At 41.5% G+C, this 17,832-nt stretch overlaps 1 protein-coding gene across 1 annotated transcript; it reads left to right on the top strand.

The window, feature by feature from the left end:
• The first annotated feature begins 11 nt into the window (after positions 1-11).
• COX7A2L (cytochrome c oxidase subunit 7A2 like) lies at positions 12-17,368 on the top strand. Its single transcript, XM_069071587.1, has 3 exons — positions 12-200; positions 13,938-14,069; positions 16,390-17,368. The coding sequence occupies exons 1-3, from the start codon at positions 51-53 to the stop codon at positions 16,528-16,530; spliced, it is 423 nt and encodes a 140-aa protein (XP_068927688.1). The 5' UTR covers positions 12-50; the 3' UTR covers positions 16,531-17,368.
• The last annotated feature ends 464 nt before the right edge of the window (positions 17,369-17,832 follow it).

The raw sequence follows: 17,832 nt of genomic DNA, 5'->3' as shown, positions 1-17,832 counted from the left end.
GCAACCACAGCCCTCTGAGCCGGGTCCTGAAGCGCGGGGTCCTTTGGCGAATGCCTGCCCCCTCGGGTCTTTCCATGGTTCCGTCGCTGCGAGGATACCGGCTTCAGGAGGTCGGTTTGAGGGGCGACATGTACTACAAGTTCAGCGGCTTCACCCAGAAGCTGGCTGGGTCCTGGGCCTCGACCGCCTACAGCCCGCAGGTACGAGAGCGAACGCGCCAGCCCGAGGAGGGGAGAGCGGGTGGTGGCCCAGGGATGGCTGCCCTTGGCGGAGCTTCAGCCGCCTTGTGTCCTCTGACCGGCGGCGTCCCCTTCCGCCTTGCCGGCTTCCTCACCCCCAACCTCCCGGGTCCTGGAGCCCAAAGTGACCTCCCTCGCCTTCTCCTAAGAGCAAAAGTGACCCCTGGGGCCGCCTGGCCTTGTGAACTTGACCTTGCCAAGGCTTAGGCGCTAATTCCTTTTCCTTCCTTGACGCCGCTCCACCATCCTCTTCCACTGCCCGGGGAGTTGGCAAATAGATGTTGAATGGAATCGAAGTCAGTAAGCATTTATTAAGAGCCTACTGTGTGCTAGACTGTGAGAGACGTTGGGGGATGCAAAAAGGCCATAGACAGCCCCTGCCCTCAAGGAACTTAAAGTATGTTGGGAGAAACAACCTGCAAACAACTCTGAACCCATGAGATAGAGGATCGTGCGGGCACCTCGTGGAGGGAAAACTTACGATGAAGGGAGAGCGGGAAAGGCTTCTTGCAGAATGTGAGATTTTAGTGGGGACTTGAAGCCCGGAGAATGCACAGTGCGAGGCTAAATAAATAGCTCTTGACCTCGTGGGGTTTACATTCTGATGGGGGCTACAGTATGTAAGCAAACAAATAAGGAGGTACAGCAGTTGGAGGGATCAGAAGAAAGAATACCAGATATTCCAAAACAGGGCTCTGTCTTGACCCTTGTTCTCTCGCTATACACTGTATCATTTGGTGATCCCATCAGCTCCCATAGATTCAAACTATCTCAGTGCTATTCTCAGACCTGTTTATCTAGCCCTAACCTCTGCTAAACTGCAGTCTCAAAGCTATAGTTGCCTGTTGGACATCTCCAACTGGATATCACTTGGACGGCTAGACTCAACCTGTCTCTAAATGTACTTGTTATTTTTTCATCCAAACCCTCCCCCTTTCTTAACTTCCCTTTTACTGTCAGGGGCGCTGCCTTTCTCTCAGTCACCCAGGCTGGCAACTTAGGTGCCATCCTGAGTTCATCATTCTCTCTTACCCCCCTTATCTAATCTTTTGCCAAGTTTTTAGGACATTTCTTCACTAGGCTCCTTTCTTTCCTCTAATATTGTTACCATATTGGTATGGGCCCTTGTAACTTGTCTGGACTATTGCAATAACTTGCTGGTTTGTCTCCCTGCCCCAAGCCTCTCCATTTAGCTGTCAAAGTGATTTTTCCTAAAGCACAGTTCTGATCAGGTCACACACCTCCACCCTATTCAGTAAACCTCTCCAGGATCAATTATCAAATTCTCTGTTGTTCAGAGCCCTTCATAATCAGCCTCCCTCAATCCTTTTTTCGTCTTATCCCCCTTGTACTTCCCTAGGTACTTTGTACATTGACGCTGGCCTCATTACTATTCCTTGTAGACTTCAGGCATTTTCACTGGCTGTTCCCCCATATTTGGAATTCTCTCTTTTCCTATCTGTTTCCTGGCTTCCCTGGCTTCAGGTTTAAGTCCTAGTTAAAATTCTACTATCTATAAGAAGTCTTAACCAGTACTTCCTAGTTCTAGTGCCTTACCTGTTTCAATTGTTTCCTATTTATCTTGTATAAGGCTTGTTTATATTTGTTTGTTGTCTTCCCCATCAGACTGTGAACTCCTTACACTCAAGAAGTATCTTTTCACTTATATCCCTGACACATTTATTTGGTATATAGTAGGCACTTAATAAATGTTATTGGGGCGGCTAGGTGGCACAGTGAATAGAGCACCTGCCCTGGAGTCAGGAGGACCTGGGTTCAAATGTGACCTCAGACACTTACTAGCTGTGTGAACCTGGGCAAGTCACAACCCCAATTGCCCCGCCTTCCCCCCTCCAAAAATAAATGTTATTGACTGACTGATGAAGAAGCTGAGGTGAAGGGGGAGTCAGTTGGCAAGCATTTATTAAGAATTTACTATGTGGGAGACACTATGCTAAGGGGTAGAGACACAAAGAAAAGCAACCCTCCCCCCCCAATCACAGAGTGGATTCCAAGCAGAGAAACAGGAAATAGATGTGAGAACAGCCAGCAGGCCAATTCTCAGAATCCGAATGCTCCAGAGTAACCATAAACCCTTAAAATGTTCCTTCCTGTGACCTACCCTCTGTGGGGTCATCTAGGCTTTTTTTTTTTTTTTAAACCCAGAGTAAGTGGGGACTTACTATGTTCTGAAGTCTTCTAGTTTGGGACAGTGGTGGTTAGGTTTTTTTCTTAAATAAAGCCTAAATCTACTTATTTGTGACTTCACCCATTGCTCCTAATTCTATCTGTTGGGGTCAAGGAGAACAAGTCTGATCCCTCTTCCACACAGCAGCCTTTTGAGTCCTATATTCTTATTTCTGGAAGCAATGTCTAGAGAGTCTGGCCTAGTGGACAGAGAGACCTGGCTTCAGAATGGAGACAACCTGGGTGCATGTCCTGCTTCTGATGCATACTGTCTTTGTGGCCCTAGAAAAATTGTTTAATCCCTAGATAGCTCCCTAATAGCCTTAACAGCTATCCAAAACTGTAAGTAGATGGTAGAGGATTCTCTTATATAAGTGAAATCACAGATCCAGGCACCCCCCAGATTCCTCTTTTAATGTTTACTAACTTGGCTTTCTTGGCTGCCATGTGGCACTGTTGACTCATGAGGCTTGTGGTCCACTGAAACCATCAGATTGTTTAGAGACAAACTGCTCATTAATCATGCCTCCCCCATCTTGTGCTTGGGAAGTTTATTTTTTTAACCCAATTATAACACTTTATATATGTCTCTTAAATTCTGTCTTCCTAGATATAACCCAGTGACCTAGTCAAGTTTTGACCTGTCAAGATATTTTTGGATCCTGGCATCTAGTATGTTAGCTATTTCTTCCAGTTAGATCCTTTTCTGATTTATAAGCTTGCCATGTTTGTCTTTATCCAGGTCATTAATAAAAATGTTCAACAGCTCAGTACCATACACATACCCCTGGGGCACTGCACTGGAGACTTCTGTCCAGTTGCCATTCAATCCTTTTCATCCAGTAGTTAGTCCAATTTGGGCCAGTTGAATCCACTGAACTATACAATCATCTTGCCCACATCTTTCCATCTTTTTCATGAGAGTTATCAAATGCTTTGCTAAAATTTGATCTAATGTTTAGTAACTGTTAAAAAAGAAGGAATGAGGTTGGGTTTGCACTCCCTGTTCTTGATGAAGGTCCTAGCTCTGTGATTCCCCCTTTCTTCCCTAGGCGTTTGCTAATGTAGCCTGGATAATCCGTTCTAGAATTTTTTTTTGTGGGTTGAAATAAAGCTTACTGGCCTATAGTTTGTAGGCTCCATTTAATTTTTTTTTTAAACTGAATAACATTTGCCCTTAGTTAGTTTTGCATTATCCTTCCTATCCTCCATGACCTTTCATGGATCAGATCACTTCTCATTTATCTACACTAGGTTACTGGAACTCTTCAAAGTTAGCCAGCCAGACACTGTCTTACTGTCTTCTTCTCTTTTGTGTCCTCCTTGTCAGGTGTATTCTTTCCTTTCCAGTGCAAGTTCTCCAACAAAACAAAGTAGGAATTGAACAGCTCTGCGTTGTCATCAGTCTTCTCTCCATACACTGCCTGGGAAGGAGAGGATGTCTTAAATTGTGCTTTTTTTTCCCATATAGCTTTCTTTTGATTTTAGCTTTCCATCTCCAGCCTCAGCTCATTTTGAGGTTTTACATTCTTGATACTATTCTAGAGGACCATAACACATTTTTTGATACATGCTGGGGTTATCTGCCCTTGTTTCCATTTTCTGCACATTTCTTTTAAAAAAATCTAAATTGCTTGCTGAGTACAGTGTAAATCCACACTGGTCTTTTCTTCTAGCTCCATTTTTCCTCATTAAGATTGTTTACTCTGGTATCTGGGTTGGTGGATATATACACAGAGAGAGAGAGAGAGAGAGAGAGAGAGAGAAACACACACAGGAACAGGCAGACAGATTTTTAATCACTTTTGTTGGAGTCTGAAAGACCTGGTTTTAAATCCTTTCTTAAAGATTTTTTAGTTGCACCACCTTGAGTAAGTCACTTAATCTTCCTGAGTCTCGATTTTCTCATCTGTAAAATGGAGATAATAGTCATGCTTCTTCAGAGGGTTGTTGTGAAACTCAAGTGACAATGTATATACAGTACTTAGCAAATCTTAAAGCACTATGTAAATGCCAACTTGATTATTGCTGTTGGTATTTCACTTTAAAGTCTTTTTGATTAGATTTGCAAGGCAGTAGATAGATCCATTTTAACCAGTTATTAGGTGTCCTTCATCCCTAGGCTGTCATTCTCATATTTTAAGTCATGTTCCAGAAATAGAAATCCTGTTCCCAGACACCATCTTCCTAATCGGCTGTTCACTTCCCAAATGTGCTTTTCTTTTCTGCATCTTTTGCCTTCAGTCATCAGTGGTGAAAACACCACCTGTGCCCACTAGGTTCCTTCTGGCAACATTCTTTATGCCCACATGAATTGTCAGAAATGGGGAGTAGTTAACTGTTTAGACAGGTCTTAGATATATTCACCGGGATGACAGCAGCCCTTTCTGTTGGTCAGGAGATGCCTCAGTAGTTCTCAGCAGGTAGACACCAACCACCACTATTCTTTTCTTCCTTTGACTTTTAATGTGTGATTTCTCATGTGCTCTATAAGCACCTGCTCCTTCCCTCAGATCATTCAGTTCCCTACTTTTTCAAAAGAGCCTAAATTATATTTTTTAGCTACAAGTCCTTAATTCCCTTCCTCTTGACAACATTCTTCCAGGTCAGTTGGAAAAGTACTTGGTGATAAAGGCAACAGGAGCCACAGCAGATTTTTGAGTAGAGAGTTGACATGGTCAGGCCTGTATTGTAGGGGTATTTGGCAGCTGTGTGGAGGATGGCTTGGAAAGGAGAGACTGGAAACAAGGAGACCAGTTTGGAGGCTGTTGGAATAGAGGTGAAGGGCGAGGGTGGTGGCTGTGTGAATGGAGAGAAGGTGGATATGAGAGATGTGGAGGCGCACTTGGCAACTGTGTGGATGTGTTGATTGAGGGAGAGGAAGAAGTCAGGCCTCAGTTTGAGGCTGGAAACCTGGGGGACTGAAAGAATGGTGAGGCCTTCATCAGAAATAGAGAAATTTATCTTTTTCCAAGTGAAGATTTTAAAATATTTTTTCCAGTTACATGTAATAACAGTTGTTAACATTCATTTCTTTGAGTTCTAAATTCTCTGTTCTCCATCCCCTCCCCGCCTTGAGAAGGCAAACAATTTTATAATGGGGAAATTTAGAGGAGAGATGAGTTTGCTGGGAGGATATAAAGTTCCATTTTGAACAAGTTGAGTTTGAGGTGCCAAGTGACATCCACATAGACATATCTAGCAGGCAGTTGTCTATAGGGGACTTCAGTTCAGGAACAAGAGAAGGGCTGGCTGTAATAGATTTGGAATGATAATTAGCTCTATGAGAACTAATTATAGAAAGATTATAGAGAGAAAAGAAGGCCTCCAGTAGGGTTCTTATGGAATTTTACTTAGGGAAAGAGACATGGATCCAGCAAGGGAGCCTGAGGAGCGGTGAGACTGGTAAAACCAGCCTAGAGACAGCCAGAGAGGGGAGTTGGACAGTGCCCCTTGCTTCAGAGAGGTCAAAAAAAGGGGCCTGAGAAAAGGCCAAAGGTTTAATAGTTAAGAGATCATTGGGAATCTTGAAGAGCAGTTTCCATTGAGTGGAATGGGCAAAGTTGGGTGTGAGGGATTGAGTGATTAGGAAAAGAAGCTTTTTAGTGCAGGCAGTCCTTTCTAGAAGTTTGGCTATGAAAGGAGAAGAGATGCAGGATAAAGACTTGGGTAGGGGGAGATGTTTGTAGTTGACAGGGATAGAGCTAATGGATAAGGAGAGACTGAAAATGAGAAAGAGAATGCTCCGGTGGGGCAAAGAAGGGAGACAGGCAGAGGAGACATGATCAAAATCCCAAGTGGAAGGATTGGCCTGGAGTTCTCTTCATCAGACACCCAAGCAGAGAAGAAAACTGGGAATGACCTAGAAAGATTTTGAGATGTCCAACATGTTAAGTAAACTGTTAGGGGGTATTGAGGGGAGGTAGTGTTGGGAAGGTAGGTGTATTTTGGAGGAAGCATTTTTAATTCAGTGAACATTAACATCTAAAACATGATTACCTTAGGTGATAATCTCTCAGTTTACCTAAGGTCTTCTTAGCATGCTTTTTAAAAGTATATACTCTATTTCTCTTAATTTTCACTATGTCAGCAGTAAATTTATAGAGAGGAAAGAAGACCTATAAATTCATATAATTCTCTATAAATTCTAAAAACAGAATTAGTTCCTAACACTCCATTTTTCAGTTTCCTTAATCAGTTGCCAGTTTACTGGTTTTAACATTTACCCAGGTGCCTATGCTGGAAACTTTGCTGTTGTCTTTGATTCTTTCCTCTCTCTACTCCCCCCATTTTATCAGGTCCTGTCCATTTTACTGCCCAGGGTCTCCTTTTCCCACTGCTGACTGGGAAGTCCAGGGGGCCATTGCCTCTTCTCTCTACTAGTGCAGCAGTTTCTTGTTTGATTTTCCCTCTCCTTCAACTTCTCCTACCTTTAATCCAGGGATTTTATACTGGGATATTTTTTTAAAAAATTAATTTTAAAAATATTTTAATAAATTTATTAATATAATAATATAAATCATATTTTGAAATGTTTTAATAACTCTTTCAATATTCTTGGCTCCTTTTGTAATCCTATGCATTTTGTATTTCATGCATTTAAAAACATGCTTTTAGGGGCGGCCAGGTAGCACAGCGAGTAAGAGCACCGGCTCCAGTGTTGAGAAGACCTGGAGATCAAATCCCGGGCTCAGACACTTAGCACCCACCCAGAAACACCTGGCCGTGTAACCTTGAGCAAGTTACTTAACCCCAATTGCTTAGGGGCAGCCAGGTGGCTCAGTGAGTAAGAGCACTGGCTCCAGAGTTGGGATGACCTGGATCAAATCTGAGCTCAGATACTCAGCACCACACCCAGAAATAACTGGCCGTGTAACCTTGAGCAAGTTACTTAACCCTGATTGCTTTAAAAAAAAAAACATGCTTTTGAGAAGGGGTCCAGACACTTAATCACACTGCCGCTAAAGGGCTCACAAAACTCAAAAGATGAAGACCTGCTAAAACAACAACAACAAAAACCTGACTGCTCTGCTGTATCTTGGATAGCTGCAGGCGTCTGATCATGGGACTTCTTATCTCCTACCACAGAAAATCCCAACTCAGCCCAGCATCCATGGCTCATTATTATTTTCGGAGACAAGGGCACCTTCAGAATCAAACTTTTTATGCAAGTAGGCCTGTAAATCAGGAGCTCATTACAAATTCATGTTGTCTGACCTGAACTTGGTGGTCTTGACTGCAATCTCTTAGACTGCCATCCTGTTATCTACAATAGCAGTTCAAAACCTTTTCCTCCAAGTCCTTGACTTCAGAAGTCTGTGGCTCCTGTTTTACTGAAATTAAAACCATCTGTCCTGACTTGTTCTCCATACTTCAAAACCTCAGTCTTCATGTATCTGCTTTTCAATGATGTCAGTGTATCTTCTTAGCAACCACTATCTCTCTACTTGTGTTCAAGATCCTATCTTTTTCTTTCTCCTGGGATCTTGCTCTATTTATATTTATTTTATTTTAAAAAAAATTTATATTTATAACATTCTCTCATTTTCAGTCTCTACTGACTCTTTTCTCTGCCTATATACATATTCAGCTCTCTTTTAGTCTTAAATAAAAAACAGAAGCCTTCCCTTGACCCTGCCATCCTCTCTCAAACTGTCTTTCTTGCCTTTCATTGTTAAATTTCTAGAAATAGTCTACATTTACCAATTTACCTATCCAGTGGCCTTTTCTCAGTTCCCATTTTTCTTGTCTTTAGTTAGCATTCAGAACTGTCCTTGACTTCCTAATATTTTCTCATGTCTTGACTTTAGTGATGGTCTTAGTTTTCTTCTTACCTGTTTACCTGTTCTGATTTAGCAATCGGTGAATCAACAAGTATTTTATTAAGCCCTCTATTACCGTGTTTCCCCGATAATAAGACACTGTCTTATTATATTTTTTGGACAGAAAAACACCAGAGGGCTTATTTTCAGGGGAGGGCTTATTTTAATGAACATTGACAGCAATTTTAATAAACAGGTAAATGTGAACAAAAAAATGTACCTTTATTCAATAAGCAAATCACTGGGGAAGAACAGGATGATGCGCTCACTGCTGCAGCTCTGATTGGATGCAGCTCGGAGTGCGGCGTGCGTTTCACGGGAGGGGGGGGGGGGGGGCATACAGGGGGTACCGGAATGTAGCGGGTAGTGCAGGGGATCACCTTCACTACAGTAGCAATCTCAATAGGGCTTATTTTCGGGGGAGGGCTTATTTTAGAGGAATCTTACACAGTAAGGGGAGGGCTTATTTTTGGGATAGGTCTTATTATCGGGGAAACACGGTATGTGCCAGGTCCTGTGCCAGATACTGTGGATACAAGCACGGAGATAAAATAAACTGTATGCAAAAGGCTTGTACAAGTATAAAGTGAATAAATAGGAATGAATACATACTTGAGTATAAGGTAATTTGGGAGAGGGAGAGCAGTAGGAGTTGAGATTAGGAAAGGCTTCATACAGAAGATTGTGCTTCAGTTGCATCTTAAAGGAAGAAAGTATCTCTGAGGTGGAGGTAAGGAGAGAGGTCATTCTAGGCATGGGAGATGGGCAAAAGCAGGGAGACAGGAGACATAACATGTTAGGTCTGAGGGCCAGAACAAAGGCCACTTTGGTTAGATTGCAGAGAGAGAAAGAGGATATGTGTGTGTGTGTGTGTGTGTGTGTGTGTGTGTGTGTGTGTGTTATGTCCAATGAGGCTGGCAAGAGATTAGGATGAGATTGTATAGGGCTTTCAAAGCTAAATAGAGGAATTTATGTTTATATTTTATTCTAGAGGCAATAGGAAGCCGCCAGAGTTGATTGAATAGAAAAAGTTAAATGATCAGATCTACACTTAAGGAGAATGACTTTGGAAGCAGCACATAGGCGAGACTGGCACGGTGAGAGAATTGACGCAGGGGGACCAATTAGGTGGCTGTAGGAATAATCCAGGTGAAAGATGATAAAGGCCTAAATTTGCTAGGTTGCTCTTTGCATAGAGAAGAGGGATCAGATGAGAGAGGTGTTGTGAATGTAGAAACAGCATTAGTTGGCAGCTGGTTGGATATATGGGGTGAGGGAGAATGAGGAGTCCAGGATGACACTGATATCACAAACACAGACTGGCAGGAAAGCCTCTATTTGACAGAAATAAAGAAGTTAGAAAGAGGAAAAGGTTTGGGGGAAAGATTGGGTTCAGTTTTGGACATGTTGAGTTTACAGTGTGTCTGGGACATCGTTTTTGCAATGTCTAATAGGCAGTTGCGGGTGTGGGACTGAAGTTCTGGGGAGAGACTGGTTGGATGGATATAGATATCATGCACATATAAGTCATCTGCATAGAGATAATAGTTAATGGGATCTTGATAGGCTGCTAAGAGAATGTAGAGGCAGAAGAAAAGAGGACTTAGAATGAAGAAGAATGAGGACTGAGAAAAGACCTTTAGATTTAGTGATTAAGAATTCATTGATAACTCGAGAGAGCAATTTCAGCTGAGTAATGATGTAGGAAGGCAGATTTGAAAGATTTGAGAAATGTTTGAGAGAAGAGGAAGTAGAGGCAACGAGTATAGATTTGATCCTTCATTGGTTCTTCTTTTTCCCATCCTTGAGTCCTTCTCTCTACATTTTCTCTTGGATGTCTCATTTTGTTTGTTGCGGATGACTCCAGATCTGTAACTCTCTTTTAGCCTCTGAAGGGCAGCCCTGCATTTCTGTCTGCCTATTTTATATCTCCATCTTAATGTTTCACTGTCCCCTCAAATTTAATGTTCTCCCATCTCCTCTTAAAACAAAACCTTTGCTCCTCTTTCTCCTTTCCTATATATGTTGATAATACTTCCATCCCTACAAACACTGAGTTTAAAAGCTCAGAACTTTAAAAAAACATTCCTCTTACTTCCAAATCCTATTGATTTTACCTCTCTAATACCTTAGCATCTTTTCATTCCTTCCCTTTTCCACTTGTAGTGATGTAGTTTTGGCCCTCCTTATCTCTTACCCATTGTAGAAGCTTCCTAACTGGTCTCCCTGTCTCCTGTTTTCAATTCATCCTTTCCACAACTGTCAGATGAACTTTCATAAGGCCATGGTACTCCCTCCAAACCTTCAGTGGCTCCCTATTTAGAGAATAAAATAAAAACTCCTTTGCTTGTCTGGTTCCAACATACCTGTTTAGTCTTTGTTGTTGTTCAGTTGTTTTTCAGTCATATCTGACTCTTTATGACCCCATTTGTGATTTTCTTGGCAAAGATGCTAGAGTGGTTTGCTATTTCCTTCTCCAGCTCATTTTACAGATGAGAAAACTGAGGTAGACAGGATGAAGTAACTTGCCCAGGTGCCATAGCTCGTGAGTGTGTAAGATCAGATCTTAAATACACAAAGATGAGTCTTTCTGACTCCAGGCCTGGCATTCTATCTCCTGAGTCACCTAGTTACCCCCAGTAAATGTCGACTGAATTGAATTGGTGCAGGCCCTTATCATCTCAGGCCTCAACTGTTAAAATTGCCTCTGGTTGGTATTCCCCCTTCAGGTCTTTTCCCCTCAGTTCATCCTCCACTCAGAGGCCAAAGCCATTTCCTGAAGTCTAGGTCTGACTGTCGTCCCTCCCTTCCATGGAGTAAATTCCCTGTTAGCTCCAGAATTAAATCTAAAACTCACTAAATGGGGTTTAGTGGCTTGGCCAGGGTCACACAGCTAGTGAGTGTCTGAGGCCAGTTTTGAACTGGGGAAGATGAATCTTCTGACTCCAGGCCCAGCACTCTGTCCACTGTGCCACCTAGTTGCTCTGTCTTTACTAGTCTAGTCTTATTCATTTTATTTAGCATTCACACACTTGTTCTTCCATTCAGAATGAATTACTGATTGTTCCCCACCTCCATGCATTTGCATAGGCCGTTTGCCATTCCCAGAATATACACCTTTCACATTTCTTCCTGTTGAAGTACTTTTCCTTCAGAGCTTAGCTCAGGAGATTCCTTATCCAATGCATCTTCAATAACTTCCCCTTAACTTCTCCCCTGAAACTTTATAGTTTATTCTTTATAGAAGACCCCTCTTCATATTTTTTTTAATACCACTTAGTCAATACTTCTTCTTGGCACTTATCACAGCTTCCCTTGGATTTTGCTTATTTGTGTACATGTCTTAAACTTCCAAGTTTATTGTGAACTCCCTGACGTCAGAGTCTGTATTTTTCATCCCAGAGCTTTCTAGCACAGCATCTTGCCAACAGTAAACACTTAATGAGTGTTTAGACTTCTGAAAGAAACTTGACTTAGGACTTTCATGGAGACAGGAGCAGGGCATTCCATGCCTAAGGAACTGACAGTAAAGACACAGGATAGAGGGGCAGCAAGGTGGCTCAGTGAATAGAGCACCGACCCTGGAGTCAGAAGGACCAGAGTTCAAATTCGGCCTCAGACACTTGACACACTTGACTGTGTGACCTTGGGCAAGTCACTTAACCCCAATTACTCTGCTTTCCCCCCTCCAAAAAGGAAAAAAATAAGACACAGGAGAGAATTTGAATGACTTGCTTTTGACTAGAGAGGCTAGGATAAGAGATTTGAAAAGAAATGAGAGATAAATACAGGACGAGAATGTGGGAGCTCTTACGTGGTAGGCCAAGGTTTTTGAGGCTGGGGAATGATGGTGAGAGCTTGACATGAGAAGGATTAATCTGGCATTGTTTAGGATGGGTTGGAGGGGAGGGCAGCAGGCAGCTTAGTAGAGAGATGTAATGAGAGCCTTTGGATAGGGTCATTCAGCCACTTCCGAAGGCAAAAGTTAAGCAACTCCCATCTCTTAAGGATATGATGAAACACTATTGAATGCTTTGCTAAAAATTCAGATATGTGCTGCCTCTGATGATTGCTTCACAAACTCAAATAACTTTGTCAAGAAAATGTAATGAGGCCTGTCTGACATGACTTGTCCTTAATGAATCATGCTGGATCTCAGTGATCACTTCTTTTTTCTGAAAACTAAAATCCATCTGTTTCATATTCTGTTCTAGAAATTTGCCTGGACTCAACATTAAATTCATCTGCCCATAGTTGTCATAATTTACTTTCTTGAAAATCAGGACATTTGCCTCTCTGCCTTAACTCCTATAGCACATTAACTTCTGATCCTAGGATTGTAGATTTAGATCTGGAAGGTCTTCAGAAGCCATCTGGTTCAGCCCCTCTTTTTACAGAGGAGGATGCCGAGGCCCAGGGAGCCTAAGTGACTTGCCCAAGGTTGCACGGGTACTAGGATTCAGGACAGATTGGAGCCGGGTCTTGTGACTGCAGAGCCTCAGTGCTCTTCACCCTACGAGGCAGCTGCTCTGAGAGCAGGCTAAGAAGCACAGCTGCAAGTGCTTTCAGTGCCTGAGATGGCCAGGCTCATCTAAGGCAGTCAGGGTCTGTTTATAGCACCACTGTTATTCCTGCCTACTGATTCACCATTATATAGTGTTTGAGCATTAGGAAGGGTTTTAGATACATTATCACATCTCACATCATCATACTCCACTAAGTAGATGACATATTATCCCCAGTTTATGGATGGAGCTCACAAAAATGAAGGGACTTGCCCATGGTCACATAACTAGAAAGTTGCAGAACTAGGATTCAAGCTGGCATCTCTTGATTCCCAGGCTTAATCTCTAGTCAGACATCATTCAAAAAAGTGTTTAATTATGTCCTTAAGAGATGTGAGTTAACCTAATTCTTACCTTCAGAAGTGGCCAGATGACCCTATCCAAAGGCCCTCATTACATCTCTCTGCTAAGCTGCCTGCTGCCCTCCCCTCCAACCCATCCTAAACAATGATTAATCTTCCTCATGTTAAGCTCTGACCATCATTCCCCAGCCTCAAAACCTTGGCCTGCCATGTAAGGTCCTCAGCAGTCTCATCCTGTGTTTATTTCCCATTCCTTTTCCAGTCAAATACAATTCACTCAAATTCTATCCTGTTTTTATTCACAATCAGTTCCTTAGAATGCCTTGCTCCAGTTCCCATGAAAGTCCTAATTTTTAATTTTTCTGGTGAACCTAGATTTTTTTTCTTAAGGAAAAGTGTTCAGAAATGGCAGCAGGGGATAGTGGTTGGAAGGCTGTCCTTAGAGTCAGGAAGACCTTGGTTCAAGTTTGGCCTTCAAAACCTGCTAGCTAAATGGCCTATTTAGTGCTTCAAATAACTCTGTGAGAATAAGTTAAGAGGGATTCCACTCTGGGAATTCTTTACAGTAATGAAATTTTAGAATTAGTCCTCTTCCTTTGGAAGGAGAGTGTTGAGGCCAGTGTTTGTCCTGAGAGAATGGGCAGAACTGCTTTGTGAGAGTTTTTGAAGACCAGACAACACTCTTGGTGATAGGAGCATGAGGGAAAAGGTTTGACGGAGTTCATGTGCCAACACCATTCCTGAGAGCAGAGATTCTTAGAAGATTCATTTAAATGTTTACCCATACTTTCAACTAGACATTTATATTTTCCTTCCTTACAGGGTTTAAAGCCTGTGGCATCTTCAGAATCACCACCTATCATATTTGCCACACCAACGAAATTTGCCTCAGAACCAGCTCCATATGATTATGCTGGGAAAAACAAAGTTCCTGAGCTGCAGAAATTTTTTCAGGTGAGAATAGGAAAAGAAGCCTGTGAAATACTCAGTTTTTTGTGACCTTTTAAATAGAGGTTTTCTTCCCACAGTCTTAATTTGTCTGCTTTAGTTCTCATGCCACCTCCATCCCCATACATGAGTTTCTAACAATATAAATTGCCTCATATTCCTTAAAACCAATTTTTTTTTTTAATCTACGGGCCTTATTCTCACTTTCTGGTAAAAGTGAAGGGATTCATGTTATAGCTGGTTTTCATGGGATCAGAAGTTTTTAGTTGGATAAACAATCAGTGCTTGATTTGTCCACATTAGTGGAGGGAAATAATTCAAAAGACATTTCTGTTTGACTTTAAAAAAATTGCCAGTGGTTCCATGTCATAATTTTTTTTTTAATTGGCTATTGAAATTCAGTCCTCCTCCCTCCTTCACCTTTGGGGGTGGGGGGGGTGAAGTTCATTGTGGTGTATAATGAGAAGCCCTTTAGCCAGATGCTGCTGTTTGTGATCCCTGTGGTTTTGGACCAGTCATTTGGGCCTTGGTTTCTTCATGTGTAAAAGTAAGGGGATTGGATTAGATAATCTCTAAAGTCCATTTTTAAGATCTAGGTCCTCTGAAATTTGCTGAAAGACAGAAGGAAGTCAGATTGGAAATCAGATACTCCAATCCAATCCAAGGTGTGGATCATTTATATGCATAATTAAAAGCTTACTGCTAAGACAAAAAGGGACACTTTGCACAGTGTCCCTTGTTAATTGGAAAAATATTTATTACACCCAAACCTCTTGCTACTAAGAGTACCACCATCTTACTGCTGACTGTCCCTCAGCTCACATATGCAGTCATTATCACATCTAGTCAGTCTTTCTCCACATTTCTTGTATGTTTCCTCTCTACCCACACAGCTACCATCCCATTCCCCACCCTTATAGCTTGTCCTTTGTACTGTCACAAGAGTATTTTAATTGTTCTATGTACCTCAAGTCTCTCCCTTCCCCAGTCCATCCTCCTACCAGAGTGAGTTTCCCAAAGTGTAGGTCTGCCCATGTTACTCCCTCACTTTCTTCCCACATTCAGTAAACTTGAGTGTATCCCTGTTACCCCTCAGGGGCTTCTCTAGCATCAGATTTATACTCTTGTAGGATTTAAAGCTCTCGACAATTTGATCTCTTCCTGTCTTTCTAGTTACTTACACATTTCTCCTTTCCATGAACTCTGTGGTCCAGCATTACTGGCTTACTTGCTATTCCTTCTGGATGATGCTCTGTCTTCCCTGCCCATGCCTTTGTACTGACTGTCTTTAATGCCTGGCATGCTCTCCCTCCTGACTTCTATGTCTCTCAATCAGGGTTGACCTTCCTGTCCCCCAGGCTCGTGCCTGCCCCTCTCAGGTTACATTTTACCTATTCCATGTATCCTTTGTATGTACCTGTTTATGTACATATTTCCTCCTTCATTAGAATGGGGGCTCTCCAATGCTTAGTTCAGCGCCTGGCTCATGGGAACTGCCTGTTGATTGCTTGACCTCTGTGCTTGACGCATGGATGCCCTGATCTTGAGCTGAAAGAGACTTTAGAAATCACCTTGCCTGGCTCTCATTTGATGAATAAGGAAACTGAGGCCCAGAGACACGAGCGAAATTGCCCAAGGTTGTACGTTCAACCTTGAAGCCCAGGCTTCCAGACTCCAAATCTAGTACTGTTCCTATGACTCAGAATGATTTTGTTTAAAATGAGGCACCACCTATCTCATCCTTTTTTACTTGGTGAACAAGGCCTGAGAGGGTATTTTGATGAATTGAAGGCAGAAGGGGAGCATCTTGGAGAGGGTGGAATATAATGAACTAAAGCTGCTTTTGTAGATTTTCCCTTAATATAAGGGGGTTTAAAAGCTTAACGGAAAAAGGGCAATTGAGCACAAAATGGACCTGAACTCATTCACGCTTAATTGGCCTGTTGGATTCAGATTTTGGTCCTCTTCAGATCAGGATTATATATTAAGCAAACAGTATTTTGTTTTGCCAAGATTCTGATTTATATAGATCCTTTGTTCTTTAGTGTACTTCTCATTAAACTAAGTCTTGGATAAGTACTTCAGAAATAAGAAACCTGTGACATAAAGGATATGCATACGCTCAAATTTAGAGTGATTGCAGATTTGGAAACTACCCATATTTACATGAAAATGTCTAGTATTTTATGTTCAGAGGAATTAGTTTTGTTTTTTCTCCATTAATCACGCCAGGTGGATTAGCTTTAGAATCTCTTGACTTGGATATGTCTTCTTGTTGTTTGGTACTTGCATATATTAACACATGCTATTTTTTTTTCCTTCCAAGAAATCTGATGGTTTACCTGTCCACTTGAAACATGGTCTACCTGATCAGATGCTCTATCGGACCACCATGGCTTTGACACTGGGAGGGACCATCTACTGCCTGATAGCTCTCTACATGGCTTCACAACCCAGAAATAAATAGGATGGGGTTCATAAGACTAATTGATTCATTAATAAGAGTTTTGGCATAAAACCCTTTGAGTTGTCTATTTTCCGGATTGCCAGTGAATTTTCTGACCTTTGTAAGTTTATGTTTTTCAGAGAGAATTAGAAGACTTATCAATAAGGAACAATTCTTGTTGTTTTGTTTCTGAAAATAAGTAGATTATCAAAACATATTGAAGAGTTAGTTATTATTTAAGCAAAGGTTATGATGCCCTTTTCATTTGGGCTCCCTTATTTCTCCAGAGGTTGGCAGGCCGGCTCATCACTGTGATGAGGCCACCAGGGATTTCTGGGTTGGCCTATCAGAGGCTGAGAGAGAGACAGACAGACAGACAGAGAGAGACACACTGAAGGTGGGGGAAGCCTTTCTGTATCCAGATATGTTGGCTAAAGGAGGATTTGTTGAAGCTGCACCAGTGACAGGAAGTCCTTGAACTCCTGGTGCCAAAAAATCTGTTCTTTTTGACACCATAAATTTCACTGGGAATTAATTAGTTGTTAATTGGGAATTTTTCCATCTTGCAGCATGGTGTTAATAGAAATTATTTTCTGTTAACTATCCATATACCCATAACTTTGTCCTGTAGTTTCAAAAGGGTTTTATGCCTGATCTCTGACCTCTTTAAATATTCCAGAGATGAAGATTCAATATTTATTCCACCATGGGAACAGAACAACTCTTAATAAAAGTTTTGCACTTTGGACCGGACTGTTGTACAGTACATCCCTGCCAGTGCTTCTTCTTTACTCTTGTTAAATGCTATAGCTTTAAGGTATAATTTATTTTTGCTTGTGGAATAAATATGGGAATGAGAGGTTTCAGGTTGTTTTTATTTTTAATTAAATGACCTCTTCAGTATGTAATTTTGTAACAGACATGGTTTGATTACTGCATTGCTTTTTATTTGAATATTTAACTACAACACCTTCCTCAGAGTTGAGGATAGACCTAACACAATAGTTAATTATCATAAGGTCCTTTTGTAAGACAATAGCCTTTGCCCCTTAAGGAAATGCTGCTGTAATTCATGGTTCATTAGATAGTAAATTTTTTTTCCTTCTCTGTAACATTTGGGGAGAATTCTATTTGATAGTAATTTTTTTTCTTCTCTGTTACATTTGGGGAGAATTCTATTTGATTATCACATTTGTTTAAAGGAGTAGAAATCTTGTTCCCTCTAAACATGTGAGCCTTTGGTTGTGGCCTATACATCCTTACGGTCAAAAGTAAAAAACTGAAAGCCTCCTCTCTTTTAAGGATAAAATATAATAAATTTGT

Source organism: Petaurus breviceps, unplaced genomic scaffold (assembly GCF_028583685.1).
Source record: "Petaurus breviceps papuanus isolate PSGF00001 unplaced genomic scaffold, PetGlider_PUasm1.0 90842, whole genome shotgun sequence".
NCBI classification, from domain to species: Eukaryota; Metazoa; Chordata; class Mammalia; order Diprotodontia; family Petauridae; genus Petaurus; species Petaurus breviceps.
This window is presented reverse-complemented; position numbering and strand designations above follow the sequence as displayed.